The following is a 24,285-nucleotide window of genomic DNA, read 5'->3' on the forward strand; positions in this document are numbered from 1 at the left end:
TGTACTGGAAATGGCATTGTGGAGGTCCACAATATAAACACAATTCTTTGAATTTATGAAATTTATACAACACCCATCTTACCTAGGTGGTGCCAATCCATCACAGAATGCTTATAAAACAAGCATTAAGTAGAACCATAGGAAAAGCAGAAAAGCACAGATTGGAGGAAGAGAGACAGCCTTTACAGGAAAGATCTAATTGAAGAACTCAGTGTTGAGGAAAGTGCCCATTTATCACTGGGAGTCCTGCTTTTAAGAGACAGCTGAGTGTGATCAGTTCCTTTTTCAATAATCTCAAATCAGTTATAATGATTGTTAATCATATGCAGGTAGTCCTTGTGATATAGCCACTCATACAGTATATACTCATACTGCAGTGACAAACAAGGACTCATGTCAGGTCCTTGAAGTTTCAGCTATTACGGTGGACATATGGGTTTGGAGCAAGGGTTTGGAAATGGTGGCCTAAAGAATCTTTTGGTATTATACATAGTTCTATGAAGTCTTGCCCAAATTTGATTTTGGCAAACATCTGCTGCTGATCAGCACCTAGAATCTCCTGACCCCAAAGCTCCTTGCTTTCACCGACTTAATTGCTTGGTCTCTGCCTGTCTTTACTCAGCATATTTTGGGGACTGAATAGGCACTTTTCTCAAATCCTGCTATATTGTCCCATTGGGGTGAAAGTGAGGTGTTCCTGGGAAGGATGAGCAAAGGACAGCAAGGCTGTATACCAGGGGTGTCAAACTCACATTTCATTGAGGGCCACATCAGCATTGCGGTTGCCCTCAAGGGGCCAGGTGGGTATGGCCTGGGTGGGCGTGGCTAGAGTGTGTATGGCCTACTGGGTGGGCATGGCCAGCTCTACATCGTTCGCATCAAGGGTGCCTATGGGGGCCTGGGCAGGAGTGGGACAGATCTGAGGGTCTCTGGCAAAAGGAGGGTCTCTGGGCCAGGACCAGGGCCAAGGCAGTGGGGGCCATTCCCTCACTGTTTCCAGGATGGCTTTGCGGGCCACATTAAACCACTTCGCGGGCCAGATCCACCCCTGGGCCTTGTGTTTGACATGTCTGCTATATACCATCTCTTAGCAGCAAAAGCAATACAGGAAGATGCTGGATGCAGACAATCAGTAGTGATAAAGGCAAAGGCATCATTTCATACTGCACTACAGAAGGCAATAATAAACCAATTCTATATTTTTATTTTTAAAAACCACATGGAGAGAAAACAAAACGTTTGATGGTATAGTCTTGGATGATGGGCCTCTAAAGGCAGGATGGCCCTCAATCTGCTACTGAGGAAGAGTTCAGGGCCGTAAATTGTAAAACCCCATCCCGAATCGCCGGGAACAAAGTGGCATATAACTCAACAATAGTAAAAGGAAAGAGAAGAGTTTAAATAACAGTAGCCTTGCAGAGCCGGTCCCGGTTCCTCGAATATGAAGCTTCTTTTGGGGAACAGGACCGAGACCCTCTAATGGATTTTAGATTTTTCAATCTAGGTCAGGGGTCTTCAAACTTGGCCCTTTTATGACTTGTGGACTTCAACTTCAGCAAAGCTGGCTGAGGAATTCTGGGAGTTGAAGTCCACAAGTCATAAAAGGGCCAAGTTTGAAGACCCCTGATCTAGGTGATAAAAATCCGGACAATCGCTAATCAGAAACCGACAGGAAAAAAACAAACCCTAAGAAAGACGAGAGAATACCAAACTGGATCCCACCAGCAGCCTGGAGGACATAAAATCTGAAGTGTTGTCTTTGATTGCGGAAGACATATAACAGCAGCCTTTTCCTCTTTGCTGACGTTGCTCAGTGCTCCCTTAGTACACAGTACAGTACCGGTAACTAGTTATGCCCAAAGACTTCATTTCCCATCATCCCTTAGGTAAATAAGAGTACTTCCTGTCGCCGTCCTATCTCGTCCCGGAAGGCGTCCCGACGCACAAAGCTCCGAGAGGAGAGAAGCTTCCTGTTTGCGTCTGGCCGGGGCAAGAGCGACTATGGCATCCACAATAGGGGGTGCAGGAGCTGCATTGCTAGCTCTACCACCACCAGCAGCGGACCCTGTTTCCTGCACGCCTGGCCGGCGTGAAGCCAAGAGAGGACCGATCAACATCCTGGCCCAGCTTCGGCACGCACAGCTCAGCGGCCGGGGCCTGACGCGGGGGTCACAGGTATTGCAGGCTCAGCTGGGTCTCTCTGCGGGGTGGGCTTCCTCGGAGAATTTGCGCTGTCCCCTGGCTACGCCTTTGGGTGGCTTCAGAGGGAATAATGAGATGCTCCGGCTGGACTCCGTCCATTTTCAGGTGCTGGGTAGGCTGATGGCTTTGTGTGGAGGTGGGAGCCTTGTCGATTTTAGCTAAAAAAAAAAACAACTAAGGATAAATGGAGTTGGGGGTTCTGAGACTTGCTTAGCCTCCTACTCTGTATGCAAGATAATAGTAGGTGCCTGTATGCTACTCCCCTTCTTGACGATGATGATTTTTACCCCACTTTTCATATATATAAAAACACAAGCTGGTGAACATTCCTAATACTAGGATATTAAAATAGGATATGTCTCCTATTTTCCTCACAACAATAATCCTGTGGAGTGGGTTGGGCTAAAAAAGTGACCAGCCCAAAGTAACCTATCCAGCTTCCTTAGCTTCCAGGAATTGCTGTTGTGCCTTGCTTCTGATTTGGTTTTCATTTTTATGTATAAGAGCAGGATGTTGGTAATGACTGATGTTCAGCATCTTATTATAGGTGTTCAGATAAACGAGTTGGTGGGTGACATCTCTCATTTAGTCTTGCTCTCATATATTCAGACATCCCATCAGATTTTATATATAATCCAAAACTAATAATGATCCATAGAAAATGGACAGTTCATATGAAAAGATAGATGATTCTGTCACTGAAATATATGTTCAAAATACAAGTTTAAAAACCAACATAATAGTGATACAGTTAATTAATTGAATTTGCTTTAATTATATGTTAAATTGCAGTGGCAATGAACAGCAAGCTATTTAATATTACTTTCACTTGTAAATTCTTATTTCTTCAAAATAATATTGAAATTTAGCAAATGGTAGTATTAATAATGAACTTTTGTTTCTTTCATTTTTTAATGATGTGCAGTCACTTCTGAGGTATGATTTAAGTTATAACTGCCAAAAGTTGTCATTTCTAAAACAATATGGAAAAGCTGACATTATACTTTACGTTAGTTCCCCCTAAGGTCTTAAATTTTTTAATTGTTTTTAAACATCTGGGATATGTTTCCCCACAGACATTCAGACCATATTGTTGTTTGTCTTTTGTTAGAGATACTGACAGTTTTTTTCTTATTTATTTTGCAGCCATAATCTTTAACAGTGCATATTTAAATTGTTCTTTGCAAATGGTGATAGAGCTATAAACTCTACCACTTAATTTTTTAGATTGTATAAATGACTGTAAATTACATTAGATTTCCATTGCTGAAATACCTGTATGGAGATGCTCTTGATAGCTTTGTTTAAAAGATAGGAAAAGAAAAGTAGGGAAATAGAAGAAAATAAAGCATTGATTTTATTCCACCAGAATAAATAAATAAATAAATCTTCATTTAAAGATATTTTCATATAGAAATTAGAAAGGTTAATATTAAAGATTGAGCAAATCTGAAATAGCTGATAAAGCTGAAATCCATATATATTATGCACTGTGTATCAATCAATCATACAACTATTTTCTGTTTTTATTCCTCAGTGAATATAGTACTATATTTTTAGAAAAAAGACATGTAAAGCCCGCTTAAATCTTAAATATATCTTCAGAAGTTAAAACTTTTTAGCTGAATAGGTCATTTTAACCTTATTGCACCAATGTATCTGTTGCACACATATTTTAGCCTTATTGCACCAATGTATTTGTTGCACACATAACAGTCTTTTACCAATATATTTTGTTTAGTTTCCATACTTTTGGCTAAATTAATACAGAGAGATATTAAATCTTAAATTTTTGTAAAGAAGATGTAAATACTAGTATAACAAAATATTCTCATAATTTTTAGCCCTGGGTCTTATTTCTTTCAGAGCCCATTCTACCTTAGAATTTTAGAGAATCTTTTACAAGATGGGTGGCATTAAAATTGCCACATTCCAAAGTTAATTATCAATGTTTAATTCTCCAAAAAAATATTGTTATTTTTTCTGGAAAAAAATGTATGTCTCAATTCATTGATAAATTGTATATTAGATTCTCAGTACATAAAATGCAGACAGTTAAGGCCCCTGTGAATCCAGTGAGGGAGGAGCTATAGATGTGCACTATCTCAAGCCTTCTTGATCTGAAATAGTGGAAAGGGGCAACTTTACAAAACTTTTTATTCTCTCCTCAGTTTAAAAATCATCAGTGGAATGGATAAAAACTCTTTCCACTTCTTTGATTTCCTTTTGGGATATTGTTACTGGTAGCTGTTTGCCCACCTGAGCAAAGTGCTTTTCTTGCTTAGGCAGACAATCAGCAAAAAACAGTTCTAACTCCCTATAGCCATCAACGTTGTGTTGCGTATGTTAGGTTATATTATGAATACATAAAAAATAATTTTATTTTTGTCTTCTTTCCTTATTTATTTTCATTTTGCTTTATGATAGGTTGATTTAATGTTAATAATATTAGTAATATGTCTTCCTGTTGAATAAGGCATTATTTTAAGAGTTTAGGAGATTTTTATTTGTTGTTAGATATCTATTTTATTTGTTGTGTTAGTATTTTTCATTGCCTAGAAATAATCTTTGTATGCCTATATTTCCAACAATTCTCATCTCTAAAATATTAGGACAGAAGGTTTCTTCTGTCTCCTCTAAAATGGAAATAATTTATAAAATATTAAATCAGAAAGCAAGTAAGAATTGATGCGACTTAATTTTTGCTACTGTATTGTATATTTACAAAAATACATGAAGGAAAAGTCATAGGAAGAAAAAGCTAAAAGATTGAAACATTGGTTTTGTAATTTAAGTATATGTTGCTTTAGATGGGTGCTATTGTTTTGAAAAACATAGGATTCTGTTCCTGTATATTATAATACCTTGAACATAAAGATTTTATTCAGTCAAAGTATTTGTCATTTTAAACTTTCCTGAATAAATATCAATGGCTCTCTTCTGTAAATGCTTCTCATCTGCTTGGTACTGAAGGCAGTTGTAATTAAGGTCACAGGGTATCTCAGTATACAGAACCTCTTTGTATTTGAAACAGCATTTGAATAACAACTGTATTTTCAAGTCTTTCATGTTATAGAAAACTTTACATTTATGTGGAAGCACTTTGGCATAAGAACATAAGTAGGTATAATGATATTACTGAGAAAGGGATAAACATTAAATATTACCTAGAATACTTTTTATTCCAATAGTGAATGCAGAATGTTTGACAGTAGAATCGCTTGCTGCATCTAAGTGCCATAGATGTTCTGATGGCTCTCATTTTGCAAATGAGGGTGTTAAAAATGCATAATTATATGTGTCTCTACTTAGTCAACCTATAGATGCTGTTTTGTACAAAGTTTTATTTGGATCCTATTTTGATTACTTAAGCAATCGAGTTCACATTGGATAAAGTAAGGATCTCCATCTTTTCAAGCCACAGATACATTTAGACTTTTGAATAAATATCCTGAAAAACCATCAATACATAACAATTTTGTAGGATATGGCCCTTCACATAATGCTTAAAGCACTTCTCTTTTCTGTTTGTTTGTTTGTGTGTGTGTGTGTGTGTATTCATTCATTTATTCAGTTTGAATTACTGCCCATCTCACGTACACGATTCTAGTCTTCTTTATTAAATTTGTTTATTTATTGCACTTATTTAAAACAAAAATATTTGATTTTGCTCTGATATGATGCAATCTGAATATAGGAGGTCCACTTCTTTCTTGTCAGGGTCAGATCACTCTCCAGTTGATCTTTGGTTAATCAATACTAACAGGTAGGAGGACCTTCTTTTAATACCAGCAATCATAATTATTTTCTTGAGCCACCTGCAAGAGTTGGAAGTTGATATTACAGTTGTTCTTCTCCTCCTCCTTGATGGGGCAGTTCTATTCAATAGAAAAAGAAAAATTGAGTCTGAAGCCCCTTGTATAAGAGGTGCTACAGAGGGTTAGCATTTTTTCCAGTATTCTTTAGTTTCTATATGAAAGCACTGAGGGAGATCACCTGTTATCATAGATACAGTGTCGTCCATATACTGATGATACCCATCTTTGCACTAGACCTCTGGCCCAACAGGTGATGTAATTGAAATTATGTCCTGGTGCCAGCAGTCTCTTGGAGTCTGCTGGCTTAAGATCACTTTCCCCCCCCCCCCCCGATCATTTGTGTCCATCTGATAAAATCAAATAAAAGGGGCTTTTACTTGGAGACTTGATAATTTGAAGCTCCGAAGGTAGTCTTTTCCATCCCTGCCCTCCTTATTTGGAACAACGTTCTCTTTGGATTTATGTGGACCCTGCTGGGTTTTAGAGACGCCATTGAAACCTGGCTTTTTTTGCCGGCCAGAAAAATTAGAGGCAGAAGTAGTGTGAACTATGCCCTCTGATCACCTAAGGGTTGATTGAAGTTGAGCTATTTTACCTTTAGTGATTTGTTTTATTGATCTCTGGTGTTAAATTTTGATCTGTATTATAATTAGTCCTTGACTTACGATTGGCCACTTCCGATTGTTTAAAAATATGACAAACCACCCCAGGGCTACTTACAACTTGTATTTCCAACAGTTGGTTCCCCCCAAAGTCATGTAATCAAATTTTGATCATTTGGTAACCAGCTTGCATTTATGGATCCTTGCAGCATTCCATAGTTACATAATCGCAGTTTATAACTTTTTTTGCCAGAATTGGATTTTACTTCCAGTTTCTGGCAAGAAAATGCCCATTGCAGACTGTTTATTAAATTGATGTGCTGCCTGTCTTATTATTCATATTGACTCTGGGGATTTGCTTAAAGGCTGCAGCATTGGCTTAATGACTGCCACAAAATAGGAGGTAAAATTGGGCTTGATCACATAGTGATCCGCTTAATGACTGGCATGACTTACAGTCATAATTTTGGGCTCAGTTATGATCATAAGCCAAAGACTACATGTATTGCATTATAATTGTATAATTATTATTGTATATTTTAACCTTATTTACAAAAAAATATTTAAGCCACAAGCTTGGTATTAATTGAACATAAGCACAATAAACAAAGAAATAATTTTCCCTACCCAAATATAGCCCCTGCCGATCTCATATTACCTTTTTCATATATATGCTTTTGGCATTTCCTTCCTCTTCACCAGATGGATGAATTGCCTTTTTTAAAAAAATAAAACTTTGGTGCACACTGAACATTGTGGAATTTTCTTTGTCCCAAGAAAACCAAGTACAGTATACAGAACAAACTTTCAGCCAGTGGACTTTATCTTGCCAGCCCAGGGATAAAGCTCTATTGTTGAGGGCTTACAACCATTTTTAAAGTGAGGTGTTGCATAGTGTTACAAAGTATTGCATAGAGGTATTTTGCATCAGGAAGGACCATGATTTTGAGATACTGCTTTTCTCGGGAGGGGAGAAAGATTTGTAAAGAAACATTCATTTACTATATTTTTTATTTTGTTTTATAGATACGGTAAGTATTGCGTCCAAGATATTTTTCAAATGCAAGAAAGCTAGCAAAATTACAAAGAAAACATGCAAAGAAAGGGAGTTCAAAGACAGATGAAAATAGGAATTCTTCCAGAATATCCGGGAGAAAGTTGATAATGTTAAATGGGCATTTATGTTCTGTTGTGTTTCATTTATTTTTATAAAACTTTATTAAGCTTCAGAAAAGGAATCCTTGCATTAAATGGCTCACGCCCTTTATAGTGGGAAGGAAATGTTATTCTTGTTCCACTGCCATAGTTGAATAGGGCTAAGTGTCCTTTGTGAAGAAAAATTATTCCTTCTCTGAGTAGATAGAAAATAAACTTAAGAAATATACTGTGCTTGTGATCAGAAACTGCTGAGACACATTGATATGAACAATATCATTAAGAATAGAAAATAAAAGCTTTCAAATATGAGACTGATATAATTGAAACAATCCTGAAGCCCAAAAAAGCTTCTAAAATAATGGTTGACTTTAAAGTCTAAATATAAACCCTATCCTAAGGGAGGGAAATGGTACGTGCATATTTAAGGTATAAGTAGCGGGTGGATGGAAGAGTTCTGTTTGAAGTGGAGCCTGTGAGACTGTTAAACATATCCTATTATCTTGCAAATATGAAATTTGCTGTTTTATTATAGTGAACTACAAAAATACTTTCAAGTACTTTCTCTGACCTTGTTTGTTACATTTGTTTAGTCTTAGTTACATTTCTTTGTTTAGTTTTCTAACAAAGAATGGATTTTATAGGTGTTTAGTAACTGATGCAATAAACCAATATTTCCAAAATGGCTGAAGTGATCAAATTATGATAGAAGAAATGATAGATCGCAACCTACTACTTGATAAGATAGAAAAATGTGGGTTAGACAGCATCACCACCAGATGGATTCGTAGCTGGCTGACCGGCCGTACTCAGCGTGTGGTCCTCAATGGAACTGCATCTACATGGAGGGAAGTGTGTAGTGGGGTGCCCCAGGGCTCTGTTCTAGTCCCAGTGCTCTTCAACATCTTCAATGATTTGGACAAGGGGATAGATGGGGAACTCATCAAATTTGCAGACGACACCAAGCTAGCAGGAGTAGCCAACACTTCAGAAGATAGGCTTAAGATAGAGGAGGATCTGAACAAACTGGAACACTGGGCACTATCTAACAAAATGAAATTCAATGGTGAAAAAAGTAAGGTTCTACATTTAGGCAAGAAAAACCAAATGTACTGGTATAGCATAGGTGGTACCTTGCTCAATAGTAGTAACTGAGAGGGATCTTGGAGTCCTAGTGGACAATCACTTAGATATGAGCCAGCGGTGTGCCTCAGCTGCCAAAAAAGCCAACACAGTGCTAGGCTGCATTAACAGAGGGATAGAATCAAGTTCACGTGAAGTATTACTACCATATTCCAATGCCTTGGTAAGGCCACACTTATACTACTGCATCCAGTTTTGGTCACCACGATGTAAAAAAAATGTTGAGACTCTAGAAAGGGTACAGAGAAGAGCAACAAAGATGATTGGGGGACTGGAGGCTAAAACATATAAGGAACGGTTGCTGGAATTGGGTATGTCTAGTTTAATGAAGAGAAGGATGAGGGGGGACATGATAGCAGTGTTCCAATATATCAGGGGTTGCCAAAAAGAAGCAGGAGTCAAGCTATTCTCCAAAGCACCTGAAAGCAGGACAAGAAGCATTGGATGGAAACTAGTCAAGGAGAGAAGCAACCTAGAACTAAGGAGAAACTTCCTGACAGTGAGAACAATTAACCAGTGGAACAACCTGCCTCCAGAAGTGGTGAATGCTCCAACACTGGAAGTTTTTAAGAAGAGACTAGACAGCCATTTGTCTGAAATGGCATAGGGTTTCCTGCCTGAGCAGGGGGTTGGACTAGATAACCTCCAAGGACCCTTCCAAATTCATTATTATTATTATTATAACTTTCTAATTTATCTCAGCAAAAACTAAAGGAAGGATTACTTTTCTGTTACTTTTATTTGGTGACTACCTACTCTTGCCTAAACATCAAATTGTAATATTGTCTTCTATAAGCTACAGTTACTTTAATGAAAAAAGTGTGATGGGGAAATTACTGATGATTGACAGATACATAAATAAAACCCAATAAATAGTTTAAGAATCATTTGCTACTGACATATTGATTTTACTGTCTAAAATGTTTTCAATAGTTGTATGCATTTTTTATTTTAAATGTGAAAAAGAAAGAATTCTTCAAATTATCATTTAATGAACATTCTAATTCTATAGCTAATATTCCCATCACCTGTTCAGTGTAGAGGGGTTATAAGACAAAATGCTTTTTTTTATAACCATGCATCTGAATTTATTTCCAAGAAAAAGAAATCAATAATATTTGGAATTTAGACGAATTGATATATGAAACAAGGATCTATATGCCAAAGAACTGAAAGTATGATGCATGTTGCAAGTATCTTCGATGTGATATTTTGTCTTTCAAAGTTTTTGGACTAGTTTTGTGTTTTTGCTGTGTTAAATGTATGTGTGGAACCCAAAATTTTAATGAGGGGCAAATTGGCATTAATTTCTGGTGCAGTGAAAAACTGAAGAAGCAATCAATTTAAATACTCTGGAAGCACTGTAATAAGTAATTTTTAAGGATAAAATAGATGGAATCTGAAACCCTTATCTTGCAGATCACAGGAGCTTTGTTAAAAGAAAGAGACAAACAAGCAAAGTGGAATGGAATTCCTTTGCTCTTACAAAAGCTCTATGAGACTAGCCATGCTAATAGTGATTTTTCTCAGTGTCAGAGCATCTTAAAGGTGAGTTTATTGCTCATTTTCAATCAATCATCATTGTGTTAACTCTGTTCTTAATCACAAGCCAATCATAAACAGTATTAGTAACTTATTGTGCAATTCACTGTACAATAAAATTGCAATTTTGTATAATATTTACATACTGTATATAGAATATGTGGATTAAACATCAAATGTTACTGTGTAATTTTTAATGTTTAATTTGTAGCATATTCTGTATGTATGATGTTAGCATAATGTCCCAACTTATACTGCTCTGTTCATACCACGTATTATTTTATTTAGTTGTTTTTCATGAACTAAACATTCCTCATTTTTATTTAGCCATTCTTCATGGTGAAAATGTTTCAAACCATTGATAATAGAGATGATGCTGACTAGTCCAGGCTACCACTGCTATACAAACAACTTAAAATTTTCTGTTTATTAGCTTATCTAAAATGATTTTGTTATCATGCCCCTTTATATGTATGTAGGTATATCCATATATGAAATGTAATTTAATAAATTTTGTTCTACATTATTAAAACCACATCATGTCCATTTTCTTCAAACCCTAATTATGCACAGTTGTAACATTTCAATTCTAGCAATTTCCGAGCATTAGGCCTTTTTTTACAAGATAGTGTTAGAACATTTCGTCTGTCACTTTCTCGGCCTTTTTCAGCTCAGTTGTAGCCTTTTAATTGTTTTGATTAAAAATCACAGCAACTGTACATTACATGAACATTTGTATTGGACTGTTGATGATAACCCCAAGATCTGTTTCTTGGTTACTGATCACTAATTTAGATACTGGAGGGGAGGGTCTTTGCTTAATGTGAAACCATCACATGTGCTTTTATTGAACTGCATTTTTCATATGAATAAGCATTATTTTGAGCAATGCCATACAAAGTTTGTGGAGCAGTTAAAAAGGATGAATTTAAATATTGGCCTTTTGACGTTACAATCCAGTGTTTCTCAATCTTGGCAACTTTAAGTTGTGTGGACTTCCAGAATTCCCTAGCCAACATGATACATATACATGCTATACATTTACAGTTCTGGGAGTTGAAACCCACACGTCTGAAAGCTGCCAAGGTTGAGAACAGCTGTAAACTGTTGCTCTGAAAATTATTAATATTTAAAAGTATTATTCTCTCAATAACATCTGTAATGTAATATATAAATCTATCACAACTACAATAAAATTTTGTTTTTGTTTCTGCCAGGAAATTTCTCCCCTCCTTTCAATGGAAGCCATGGCGTTTGTCACAGAAGAAAGAAAAACTGCACAAGAGTCTACTTTTCCAAATACATATACATTTGACCTATTTGGAGGTGTTGATGTAAGTGATACTCTTGAGTCAGTTTTGCCTTCAATACAGAAACAGGTTCTCAAATGCTGTGACATTCTAATCCATGGTAGAGAAACTTTGATAAATGTAAGGAAATATTAATGTTTGTTCAAGGCAGGAAGTGAAGACTCATCATCTCAGAAATAGTAATTTGGAGAACATCTATCATCTTTTAGCTTAGAAGAGGAAAGATTAAAAGAAACAGTTGCGTATAACATATATATTGCATATATAAAAAGAGTAGGAGGCCATGGGGTAATAAAGATGAATGTTTTGTAATTTTACTATGCTTTGGTGATCTTTTGAACTACAAGGAAAGAGTTGGTTCTTCTGAAATGTCTCTTGGAAAGAAGAACATATGTTTAAAAGCCAGTGGGATTATATAGTGCAAAATCTGAGAAGAATGAAAGCCATTAATAAAAATAGGCAAGAATATTTAAAGTTGCACAAGATGTTTGTAGTTTATGCTACCTAATGCAGTTTGAATATTATTCTCCAAAATATTTTGTCCCATCATAACAAATCTAATATAAAGTAGGATGGTACTTTTAGCAAAGTATCTCTGATATAGTCATTCACGTAACTGGAGTTCTTGAACATACGGTAATTTAAATATTTCTTTTTACATTTTTTCAATGTCACCAGCCTTCTGGTATCACCTAATCACCCAATCTCATTTCCTCTGATTCAAGTGAATGTTTTTTTCCAACATGAGTTCATTAATTTCTAATGTGGTTTCCCAACCAGCTATCTGGGTTTTGTTGGCTTCTGGGGAAACCATTTTTCAGTGCTAGTAAAGGGGTGATCCAGCTCAGAAACTGAAATTGTGAAACGGTTACAGTGTAGAATATTGGGAAGTATATGCAGTTTGTTTCTACTCATTAGAATACACCTGATTAGCTGTGACATATATCGTTTTTATTATACCTATTGTAATCATATGTTCAATCTTAAATATAATTTCATGTTAATAGAAGATGACAAACTGTTTTATGATTATAATAGCCTCAGACAGACTCAATTAAAAACCATCCATAAATTTAGTACAAGTCAGAGCTTGGGAAACAACATACTTAATCTCATTAAATACAAATTTACAATAATTTTTTTAATTGGTTTGAACTGAAGAAGTAAGCTGAATTTAAAGTTGATAGAGAAGAGAGGATAATATAATTCCTAAAAATGTAGGAATATGTTTTATAAAGGTGCAAGTACCTATATTTCTCTCAATAGCTTTCATATAACAAGCAACAAATCTGTGCTTCTCACCAGTCCAGGCTCTTGTACAGCCTTGTCTTATCTAAAAACTTACAATGTAATAAAAGCAAATTCCATTTAATGCCTAATTTGGAGGCAATGACATTTTTTCCCCAGATAACTAGCACAACATATTTAGGATGTATATATTCAGCAATTATTTTGTATTACATGTAGTTTAAAGTATTTAAAATAGAGCAGTACTTCTTGTTAAATGTGTATGTGATCATAATGGAGCACATTAAGAAGCCATAGCTAACCATTGTCACATGATTTAAAATTAGCTGGTTTGATAGCCAATAATTATAATTCCAAATTGGGATGTGAAAAGAAGGTTACTATTTTATTTACTTGTTCTGACAGAGGAAAGAGGTATACAACATAGAATATCTACATTTCTCTGATTCTAATGCCAAGTGGTTGTCAAAATATTATTTTTTAACCCCACACAAAATTTCAATACAATTTACTGAAATGGATAAAGATTATTGACCAGACCTTGAAGTTGGTTTGTTTTTCTAGTTTAGTGAACCTTAAACCTAGCTGGACCTGACCAGGCATAATAGGAAACATTAGTTACTTCAGAACATCTTCTATCATCTTCTTATATCTTCTGTATTAGAAGAGAGAGCACAAAGCCAGAAGTTTGTTTATTTAAGTATGAGCCCAAACATTAGAGAAATATTCTACTAAAACATGATAAATTTTACGAGAGATCATTGTAAAGTTTGGGCATTAGATGTTTTGTAAAGTAAGGTAAAGTCTTGTTCAAATCAAGCTGATGATTGTAGAGACATATAACTAGTTGTCTCGTAGTTGGCAAAAATGCAGAAGGGGATTGCCATCGAATTTGGGGATGTTTTAAGTTTCCCACACTAGTTATAAACCCAGGATCTGCTCAGGGTCTCCTATTCAAATATTAACCAAGTTTACCTTGCCTTTCTTATTTTGGGGGGATCAAACAGGTGCTACCATGTAGTTGAATAGAAGTTTTGTGTGCGCAACAAAAAAGAAGAATTTGCTTAAAATCAATTGAAGTTGCTATTCAAATAATTTTTATACTATTTTGTTAAAGTAAATAAAGTAATTATCTTATTCACAGCTTCTAGTAGAAATACTTATGAGGCCAACATTTATTACACAGAAGAAGAAACAAAAGAGTAAGTAGAAGTCATATCTCTGTCATAAACACTTTTTTATTCAGTGTCAGTCACAAGTGCAGGTTTGGTAGTAGTTGCAAGATAAATTATAGTTTAGTCACTATGGAAACATTAACATAAATCATTTAAAACATGCCTCATATTTGCTATGTGGATTTAAATTAGTACCTCTAATTCTACATTCAGCTTTCATTAAATTTGTTTTTACTTTTAGACAAGTTATTTCAATTCTACGCATTAAGAATTAATAAACTATTTTTTTTAAAAAAAAATACAACTATATGTGTAGAGCAGGGGTCCCCAATCTCCACTCCGAGGACCAGCACCGGTCCGCAGCATGCCAGCAAGCAGGCCGCACAAACAAGCAAAGCCCCACTCACAGGATGCAGGCAGTACGCAAAACCACACCCCCTCTGGTCCACAGAAAAACCTTTCTACACGATACCAGTCCCTGGTGCCCAAAAGGTTGGGGACCTCTGGTATAGAGCATCATTATGAAGGAATAAGCATGGATAAAGCAATATAGTTTTTTTATAGGGGGGAGGGTTCTGATATGTAAAATGCATAAAAGTAGGCACCATAATAATAATCCTGGAACTACCATTGAGATGGAAGACTGATGGTAGATTGTTAGCCATTTACTTATAATCCTCCCCATTAGGTTTATTGGATTTTAACAGTTGAAATACCTGTTGTTTTCATCAGTATTCCTTGTATTTATGGTATAATGTAACATACCTTGAAATATAGACAGAATGAGTGCCCTTGATACTGTATTTGAAAAAAGCACTAATTAGAATATTATGTTTTACAGTAAGTGATGATCTTATCAAGGACTGTTTAAGCATATTGTACAATTCCTGCATATGTGTAAGTCATATTCTATTTACTAACAATTTTTTGTTTTATTATACCTAAAAACATTACCTACGGTACTTTAAAAAAAATAAAAGATAGAATTTCACATAATACAATATAAACACATTGTCAACTGCATTTTATCTCAATTTCGCCTTTTAAAGAGGATTTGTTGGTATGTGATTAATTGTAGGACTATTTAAGAGTTTGGTAATATTAAATTCTTTGGTATTTTGTATATTTGTATTCCAGATTGAAAGTTATTTTCCATCAAATAAGTTTAAAAATACATTACCAAGATTGTTTTTGGATTGCTTTTGATACTTTCCTACTGTGGTCCCAAGCTATGGAATCTACTCCATCAATAGCAATAGCAGTTAGACTTATATACCACTTCACAGTACTTTACAGCATGCTCTAAGAGGTCCACTTTTTAGGAAAGGAATCAAGACCTTCCTCTTCAATCAGGCATTAGCAGTTGAAGCTAGCCTTTTAGGTATTTATTTTATTTTGATGTTGCTGCCTTCAATGCCCCATATACAACAATATGGGATAGTAGATAAAATAATAATAATATCAGCATTATCGGCAAAAATATTGGGCTATATACAATATTGCCATTCTACTAAAAATACACACAAAAAATAATATAGGCCTCAGAGCTTTGTGGGATCCTCCAAAACAAATGTGAGAAGATATTTGGGAATATTGATTTATAACATAAATCCTACTCAAATGTTCTTATCAGTTTCAACCATGTGCTGAAGAGTTTAAACAAATGTACAGCATAAATCTATCAATGAATCCCTTTTTCCATTCAGTCATCCAGAACAGCTTCATTAGAGTCTAGAAACATTCTTTCATTATTTGTTTTTACTATGTATTTATTTTCCTCATTATAATTGTAAGAATTGTCAATTGAGGAATACTATTGTGGATTTTTTATTCAGAGATATTGCCAATAAATAATTGGGATGAATGCTTTCTTAATTTTGTAGACCGAAGGAGTCACTAAACGATTGGCAGAAAGAAATGATTTTGTGCTGTTCTTGTTTACACTGATGACAAATAAAAAGACATTCCTGCAAACAGCCACTCTTATTGAAGACATTCTTGGAGTGAAAAAGGTTTGTCAATAATCCTTTGAAGCTATCAGTAGTTTATATAGGCATGGGACAATTAATTTTGGAAAGATTTTGGATCCTTAACCCATGTACTAATGAATTAGCTGAGAAAAATCATCCTTCTTAGCAACCACATTCAAAATTTAAACAGTTGAATTTTCTGATGGCCATCAAAGGCAGCATCATATAGAATGCTTGGCAATAGCATAAGCAAATTATGATAGTGATACAGGTGGTCCTTGAGTTATGACCATTCATTCAGCATCTCTTTGAAGTTACAGTAGCACTGAACAAAGGGGCTAACCGTCAAAGTTCCAGACATTTAAGCACCGCACAATCATGTGAACAAAATTTGGATACTTGGCAGCTAGCTTGCACTTACAGCTGTTTGCAACATCCCCCAGTCATATGATTACTGACCTTCTCTGCCAGCTTTGCATAAGCGAAATCAATGGGTAAGACAACAGGGAAGATCACAAGTCACTTAGATAAGTGTCATCTCCCCCCAGCATTTGTTTGTTACATGCAGCACACACTCCTTCACCTATCGCTTACTTGCACCTACCAGTGCCCTCTTTTCCTGGGCCTTCCTGCTCTTGCATACGAACATAACACCTGTGCCCTCTTTTTCTCAGTTTCCCTGACCTCATGTCACATTGCAGCACCACCCCAACTCTCTGGCGACCTGTGTTTCCCAGGTCTCTTGCACTTCCGTGTGTCACCCTCATGCCTCTCACCTGGGACTCCCTCCGCTTTCCGCTTAAGAACATGCATGTCTTGGGTTACAATGACAACCAGGACTGCCTGGATCATCATGGTTAAATGACACGGTCATGTGACATTGCACATTGCACTTTACAACCAGACCGCTTGATGGTGGCAGTTCTGGTCCCAAATGCTTTCATAACTCAAGGACTACCTGTATTAGTTCTCACACTTCAGGTAGAGGCTGCAGTTGGCATGCAAGGTAAAGGAGCTGGTCAAAGGACCTCCTGGCTGTAGCCTTTAGTTTCCTTTCCCTTAGTAGCTGTCATTTCAGGAGGATCTCCAAATCACAGGTTTGCTTCCTTGGGAGCAATGCTATCTCCTTGAGAGATACCCTTGCGATGGCGGATGGCGGTCTATGATGGGCAAAAGCAACTGTCTCAGGGAACAGCTACCTTGTTTTCTCTCATCCAGATTCTAAGAGCCTCTGGGTACTAAGACAAGATTTCTGTAGCAGCTCCAGCTGGGCCTGGGCTGACCACTGAATAGTGATAGCAATAGCATTTTGGCTTATATACCACCCCATAGTGCTTTACAGCACTCTCTGGGCAGTTTAAAATGTAAAGCATTATTTTGCATACTGCCCCCAACAATCTGAGTCCTTATTTTACCGACCTTGGAAGGATGGAAGGCTGAGTCAACCTTGAGCCCCATCAGGATCGAACTCCAGGCTGTGAGCAGATTTTGTCTGCAACACTGCACTTTAACCACTGCACACCACCAGGGTATGTATCATCGGTACATTGAGGATGCCTCATCCTAAATTCCTATATGACTTCTCCCAGCAGATGTTCATGCAGACATTAAATAGGAGAGAAGATAAGACTGAACTATGAGGTTGAGAGTCTTCCCTACAATCACTGAGTTGCCATGGGCATCTCTTTTGCTTGGTAACAGAGAGAGACTCTACTCATGTTTTGACAGCTGTGGTAAAAGGAGATTTATAGTGCCAAATTTTCAAAGACTACAATAGCATGATTTGAACTAGGCACACCTGATACCTTTTTAAGGAATTCTGTAGAGTTTCTAATATGCTTCACCTGAAACTGAAATGATTCCATGTACTGAAAGCAATTTGTTTAAATGTTAAATTATTCATAATGGTTAATTACTAGAATGTAAGAAATGTTGGCAATTAACATGTGAATTGCCTCCTTTTAGGAAATGATCCAATTAGAGGATATTCCAAATCTTGCCAATCTTGTCTCCAGTTTTGACCAACAGCAACTAGCAAACTTCTGCAGGATCCTTGCTGTTACAATTTCAGAGCTTGATACTGGCAGTGATGATAAACACACACTACTTGCTAAAAATGCTCAACAGAAAAAAAATTTGGGTCCTTCTCGAGCAGAAATAAATCAAGGTAAAATGTTTCCTTTCATTGTAAAATATTCCAAACAAGAACACTCAAGAAAATAGAAAAGCTGGAAAGAATGATGTGCTTTTTTCAAATTTGCAAGTGTACATATAGTAGAAATAAATAATCTGCAAGGAGTCAGCAAGCACAACTCAACCATCTGTACTTTTTGAGGGTTGTAGGAGGTCATGCGATGACTCAGTTAAAGGGTGGGACTGATTTTTACTTTTAAGAATGAGAGTGGGAGAGAGAAGCTTCTGGAAAGCAGATATTTCCATTTCTGTCTTAATTCTGTACTTCCATTCTCCCAGCTCAAAATAGTGCTGTAGAAATTCAGTGGCAGAATCATCACATTTTGCTGGTGCTATTTTGGGGAGGGCCACAAGTGGATGTGGAATGTTTTGATTGATTGATTGATTGATTATATTTATATGCCACCCTTCTCCCTAAGGACTCAGGGTGGCTCACAACAATAAAAACTGAAAAAGAACATGAAAATACAAAATTTAAAAAAGAATTAAACAGTAGATATGTTCAATACATAGTAATTTAACCCCATAAAACCAAATTTAAAACCATAGTCAGTCCAGGCCCGATTGTTGAAACATCCATGTCTTCAGGTCACGGCGAAAGGATTGAAGGTCGGGGGCCATCCGCAGCTCCGGAGGCAACTCATTCCAGAGGGTCAGCGCACCCACAGAGAAGGCTCTCTCCCTAGGGGTCGCCAGCCGGCATTGCTTAACCGACGGAACTCTGAGGAGGCCGACTCTGTGGGAGCGAACCGGGCGATGGGAGGTTGACAATGGCAGCAGGTGGTCTCGCAAATACCCCGGGCCTAAGCCATGTAGGGCTTTAAAGGTAATTACTAGCACCTTGAATCGCACCCGGAGGACAACTGGAAGCCAATGAAGCTCGTGCAGGAGTGGAGTAACGTGGGAGTATCGAGGAACTCCCATAAGTACCTGCGCGGCCACATTTTGCACCAGCTGAAGCCTCCGGGTGTACTTCAAGGGTAGCCCCATGTAGAGAGCGTTACAGTAATCCAGGAGAGAAGTGATAAGGGCATGGGTGACCATGCATAGGGCATCTCGGTCCAAAAAGGGGTGCATCTGGCGCACCAGGCGAACCTGTGCAAAGGCCCCCCTGGTCACAGCAATTAAATGTTCTTCCAAATTAAGCCGTGAATCCAGCAGGACACCCAAGTTGCGAGCCCTTTCAGAGGGGGGCAATACCTCCCCCCATCAAAAGAGATGAAACATGTTGGACAATACGAGATGCCGGTATCCACAGCCACTCGGTCTTGGAGGGGTTGAGCCTGAGCCTGTTCCTTCCCATCCAGACCCGTACTGCCTCCAGGCACTGGTTTTGCCAATTAATTTAATTTAATTTAATAATTTGATTTGTATACTGCCCTTCTCCCGAAGGGCAATACACAATAAAAATAAAATACAAAAATTAAAAGCCATTAAACATTATGCCCATAAAATTAATACATATTAAAATTAAAACTATTTATAAAAACCCAACCCCATCCCGTCAGACCAGGCCAGCTTGTTCGAAAAAGAAAGTTTTGAGATCGCGCTGGAAGGAGCGAAGGTCAGGAGCCATCCGGAGCTCAACCGGTAAGCGGTTCCAAAGGTCTGGCACGCCCACAGAGAACGCTCTCCCCCTGGGGGTCACCAATCGGCATTCTTTGATCGGCGGCACCCTGAGGAGGCCCTCTCTGTGGGAGCGCACTGGACGGAGGGAAGTTGACGCCGGCCGCAGTTGTTGCCGTAGGTAATCCGGACCCATGCCATGAAGGGCTTTGTAAGTCATCACTAACACCTTGAACCTCATCCGGAGAGCAACCGGTAGCCAATGCAGCTCACGGAGCAAAGGTGTAACATGGGAGTATCGGGAAACTCCCAAGACAACTCGCACGGCTGCATTCTGCACCAGTTGGAGTCTCCGGGTGGACCTCAAGGGCAACCCCATGTAGAGAGCATTACAGTAGTCTAGACGAGAGGTCACGAGCGCATGAGTGACTGTGCGCAAGGCATCCCGGTCTAGATAGGGCCGCAACTGGCGCACCAGGCGAACCTGGGCAAAGGCCCCCCTAGTCACAGCTCCAATATGCTCTTCCAAAGAGAGCTGTGAATCTAGAAGGACCCCCAAGTTGCGGGCCCTATCTACGAGGGGTAATAGCTCACCCCCCCCCCCCATGGCCAATGATGGAATAATCGGAATTTCCCAGGATGCCGGCACGAACAGCCACTCAGTCTTGTCAGGGTTGAGTCGAAGCCTGTTCCTCCCCATCCAGACCCGAACCGCCTCCAGGCACCGGGACATCACGTCGAGGGCATCACTGGGGTGGTTTGGGGTCGAAATGAAAAGTTGGGTATCATCAGCATACTGATGGCACCCAACTCCAAAACCACGAATGATCTCACCCAGCGGTTTCATGTAGATGTTGAACAGAAGGGGCGAGAGGACCGACCCCTGAGGCACTCCACAAGCGAGAGGTCTCGCAGTCGACCTCTGCCCCCCTGTCAACACCGACTGCGAGCGTCCCAGAAGGTAAGAGGAGAACCACTGGAGAACTGTGCCTCCCACTCCTAACCCTCTGAGACGTCGCAGCAGGATACCATGGTCGATGGTATCAAAAGCCGCTGAGAGGTCTAAAAGGACTAGGACAGAGGAGCAACCTCTGTCCTGAGCCCGCCAGAGATCATTCGCCAGCGCGACCAATGCCGTCTCCGTGCTGTACCCGGGCCTGAAACCCGATTGGTACGGGTCTAGGTATTCAGCTTCATCCAAGAACAAAGGGAGCTGCTGCGCCACCACGCTCTCAACAACCTTCGCCAAAAAGCGAAGGTTGGAGACTGGACGATAGTTGTTTAAAATTGCTGGGTCCAAGGCAGGCTTCTTGAGGAGGGGTCTCACCACCTCCTCCTTCAAGGCGGCGGGAAAACTACCCTGATTAGGTACCTTAGGTACCTCCTGCTTTCTATTTCTAAATAGAAAATTAAAAAAATCAACTATTTTTCTACCAAATGTCATTAGTATGATATCAGAGTGATAGGGGTCTGCAAATGTAGTCCAAGGGTCATATCAGGAGCATTTGGCGGAAGGGGAATGAAAATTATCTCCCCAGAGAAATTTAAGAGCATAATTACTCATTTAAATTCACCCTAAAGTTTTCACTTTTTTGCTTGCTTGCTAAAAAAAACTGTCCTATCTACTCAAATTCTGTAATGTTCTTTTATTTAAGATGAGAATATTAATTAGCTGAAATAATTTGTAGGTTTTTCAACAATTTACTATTTAATATGATTCTCTTTGCCTCTTTTCCTAGCTACCCTTCTCAATATACCAGGTTTCATTGAACGACTGTGTAAACTAGCAACCCGAAAAGTATCAGAAACAACAGGAACTTCCAGTTTTCTTCAAGAGCTGGAGGAGTGGTACACCTGGTTAGACAATGCTTTAGTTCTTGATGCACTAATGCGTGTGGCAGATGAAGAAACAGAGCAAAGTAGCACAGGTATTCAGGACACCCTAAAACAGCCATTTCTCAACCTGCAGTTCCTTAAAGGGTCTACTCTGAAATTAGTACCCCTAGGCCACCACATTTAAACATTTTAACTGACATTGTTCTAACCATATAGTGAAGTGGGATGGTTTTTAATAGCATTTTGCTATTTGTCATTTCAGTTTAAGTTTAGGCAAGGTTTCTGTTTCTTCCATTGCCATTGTGTAATCTTTCCTCCTTCACATCCAAAGCAGCTCAGCAAGTACATAGCACATCACTGCTGCTGCCATTGTTTACATTTAGTTATTAGTTACATTTATAGTTTACCTTTTCTCCAAGTACCCAAGTTGACTTCTGTAGGGATTTTCCTTCACTTTATTCCCATAACACAGATTTGTGAGATAGGTTTGGTTGAAAGGGACTAAATTGCTCAAACTCACTCAGTGGGTTTCCATATGGCCTTGAACCTGGATCTCCCCAGTCCTATTCCAACAATATAACTATTAAAGCACACAGTTACCCCTTAGAACAGACATGTCAAACACAAGGCCCGGGTGCCGGATCCGGCCCGCGAAGTGGTTTCATGTGGCCCGCAAAGCCATCCTGGAAACAGTGAGGGAACGGCCCTCACTGCCTTGGCCCTGGCCCAGAGACCCTCAGATCTGTCCCACTCCTGCCCAGGCCCCCATAGGCACCCTTGATGCGAACGATGTAGAGCTGGCCATGCCCACCCAGTAGGCCATACGCACTCTAGCCACGCCCATCCAGTAGGCCACGCCCACCCTGGCCATACCCACCCGGCCCCCTGAGGGCAACCACAATGCTGATGCGGCCCTCAGTGAAATTGAGTTTGACACCCCTGCCTTAGAATAAGAGTCTTTCTCAAGTACTGCAGCTGGGGAAGAGCAGAGCTATTACCAGTAAGGAAGAACTTAAATCACACTCCAGAGAAAAAAGCCCAAGCACATTAACAGTTGGACAATTAATGAGGATGGAATTCAGTACACTTCACACAGTTCACACAGGTTGATGTAATGTCTTGTGAAGGACCTCTACATTGAACATTTTTCTGTCTTAGAATCTTCAGATGAGAGTGGATTTGCCAACACCTCAACGAGGAATCAGCTTCCTCAATCCATGAAAATTATGCATGAAATTATGTATAAATTGGAAGTTTTATATGTGCTTTGTGTGCTTTTAATGGGAAGACAAAGAAATCAGGTAATGCTATTATCATTTTTTGAGATACTCTCTCCAGCTGTTTCTTAAAATCTTACAGCCTTTTAAAAACTAAACTTATTTTAGTTCTCAGGACACTGTTGCTCTTTTTTAAAGTACTTATTTTTAAACCTGCACATTTTATTCTCTGGGATAAAATAGAAATGGTCTGAGTCACTGTCAGGTCATGTGTCTCATAACCGCTTGTTAAAGGGCTTTTGGTTAAAGAAACAAAACATGAATTAGAATATTCCTTTACTATTAAGGATTTACTCATTGAAAAAACATAGAATTTAGATAATAGTTTATGCCTCCTAAATCAAGTACCAATATCATATTTCAATAGGAAAATACCAACTATATATACCTTAGTATGATACCTTCCTTTTACTAAAATGATACCAGATGCACTTAAAGACGTATAACTAATTTGTTTTTAACCAGTAATGTCTGAAAGGTATAATAATAATAAGATGATGATGATGATGATAAAGTTGGAAGGGATCTTGGGGGTCATCTAGTCCAATCCCCTGCTCAGGCAGGAAACCCTATACAATTTCAGACAAATGGCTGTCCAGTCTCTTTTTAAGAACTTCCAGTATTAGAGCATTCACCCCTTCTGGAGGCAGGTTGTTCCACTGGTTAATTGTTCTAACTGTCAGAAGTTTCTCCTTAGTTCTAGGTTGCTTCTCTCCTTGACTAGTTTCCATCCGTTGCTTCTTGTCCTGCTTTCAGGTGCTTTGGAGAATAGCTTGACTCCCTCTTCTTTGTGGCAGCCCCTGAGATATTGGAAGACTGCTATGTCACCCCTCATCCTTCTCTTCATTGGACTACACATACCCAATTCCAGCAACCGTTTTTTATAAGTTTTAGCCTCCAATCCCCTAATCCAATGAATTTATTATTCATTCATTCAATTTCCATAGCTGCCCATTTCAAACAGTAATTCTGGTAACTTCTAATTCAAAAATATATATACTACAATTTAAAAAAGCGTTTTAAGACAATAAAAAATATCCAAAATAAATATACAGAGCAGCCAAGATACTTGACCAATTATCAATAAAGCCAGGAAACAGGGCCCTTAACGCATTCACCACCCCAAGCTTGGAAAGTGACCAGGTTTTTAAGCTCTACAAAAGGCTAACAGGTTGGGGGATAAATATTGTTTCCTTCCAACGTTTGAAGTGATAGATAAGGTGAATTAACTGAATGCTCTTCTTCTTT

The 24,285-nt window shown here is 38.3% G+C and overlaps 1 protein-coding gene across 1 annotated transcript in view; it reads left to right on the forward strand.

Annotated features, from left to right (window-relative positions):
* Positions 1-1,963: 1,963 nt before the first annotated feature.
* The window catches only part of TRPC4AP (transient receptor potential cation channel subfamily C member 4 associated protein), a 36,354-nt gene continuing 14,032 nt past the window's right edge, over positions 1,964-24,285 (forward strand). Inside the window, exons 1-9 of the mRNA XM_083359729.1 lie at positions 1,964-2,175; positions 10,340-10,468; positions 11,680-11,796; positions 14,165-14,222; positions 15,037-15,092; positions 16,079-16,207; positions 18,131-18,332; positions 21,664-21,852; positions 22,919-23,061. Of these exons, the coding sequence (XP_083215855.1) occupies positions 2,002-2,175; positions 10,340-10,468; positions 11,680-11,796; positions 14,165-14,222; positions 15,037-15,092; positions 16,079-16,207; positions 18,131-18,332; positions 21,664-21,852; positions 22,919-23,061 (1,197 nt within the window). The 5' untranslated portion in view covers positions 1,964-2,001. The remainder of the gene's footprint in view (positions 2,176-10,339; positions 10,469-11,679; positions 11,797-14,164; positions 14,223-15,036; positions 15,093-16,078; positions 16,208-18,130; positions 18,333-21,663; positions 21,853-22,918; positions 23,062-24,285) is intronic.

Source organism: Vipera ursinii (assembly GCF_947247035.1).
Source record: "Vipera ursinii genome assembly, chromosome: 3".
Classification (NCBI taxonomy): Eukaryota; Metazoa; Chordata; class Lepidosauria; order Squamata; family Viperidae; genus Vipera; species Vipera ursinii.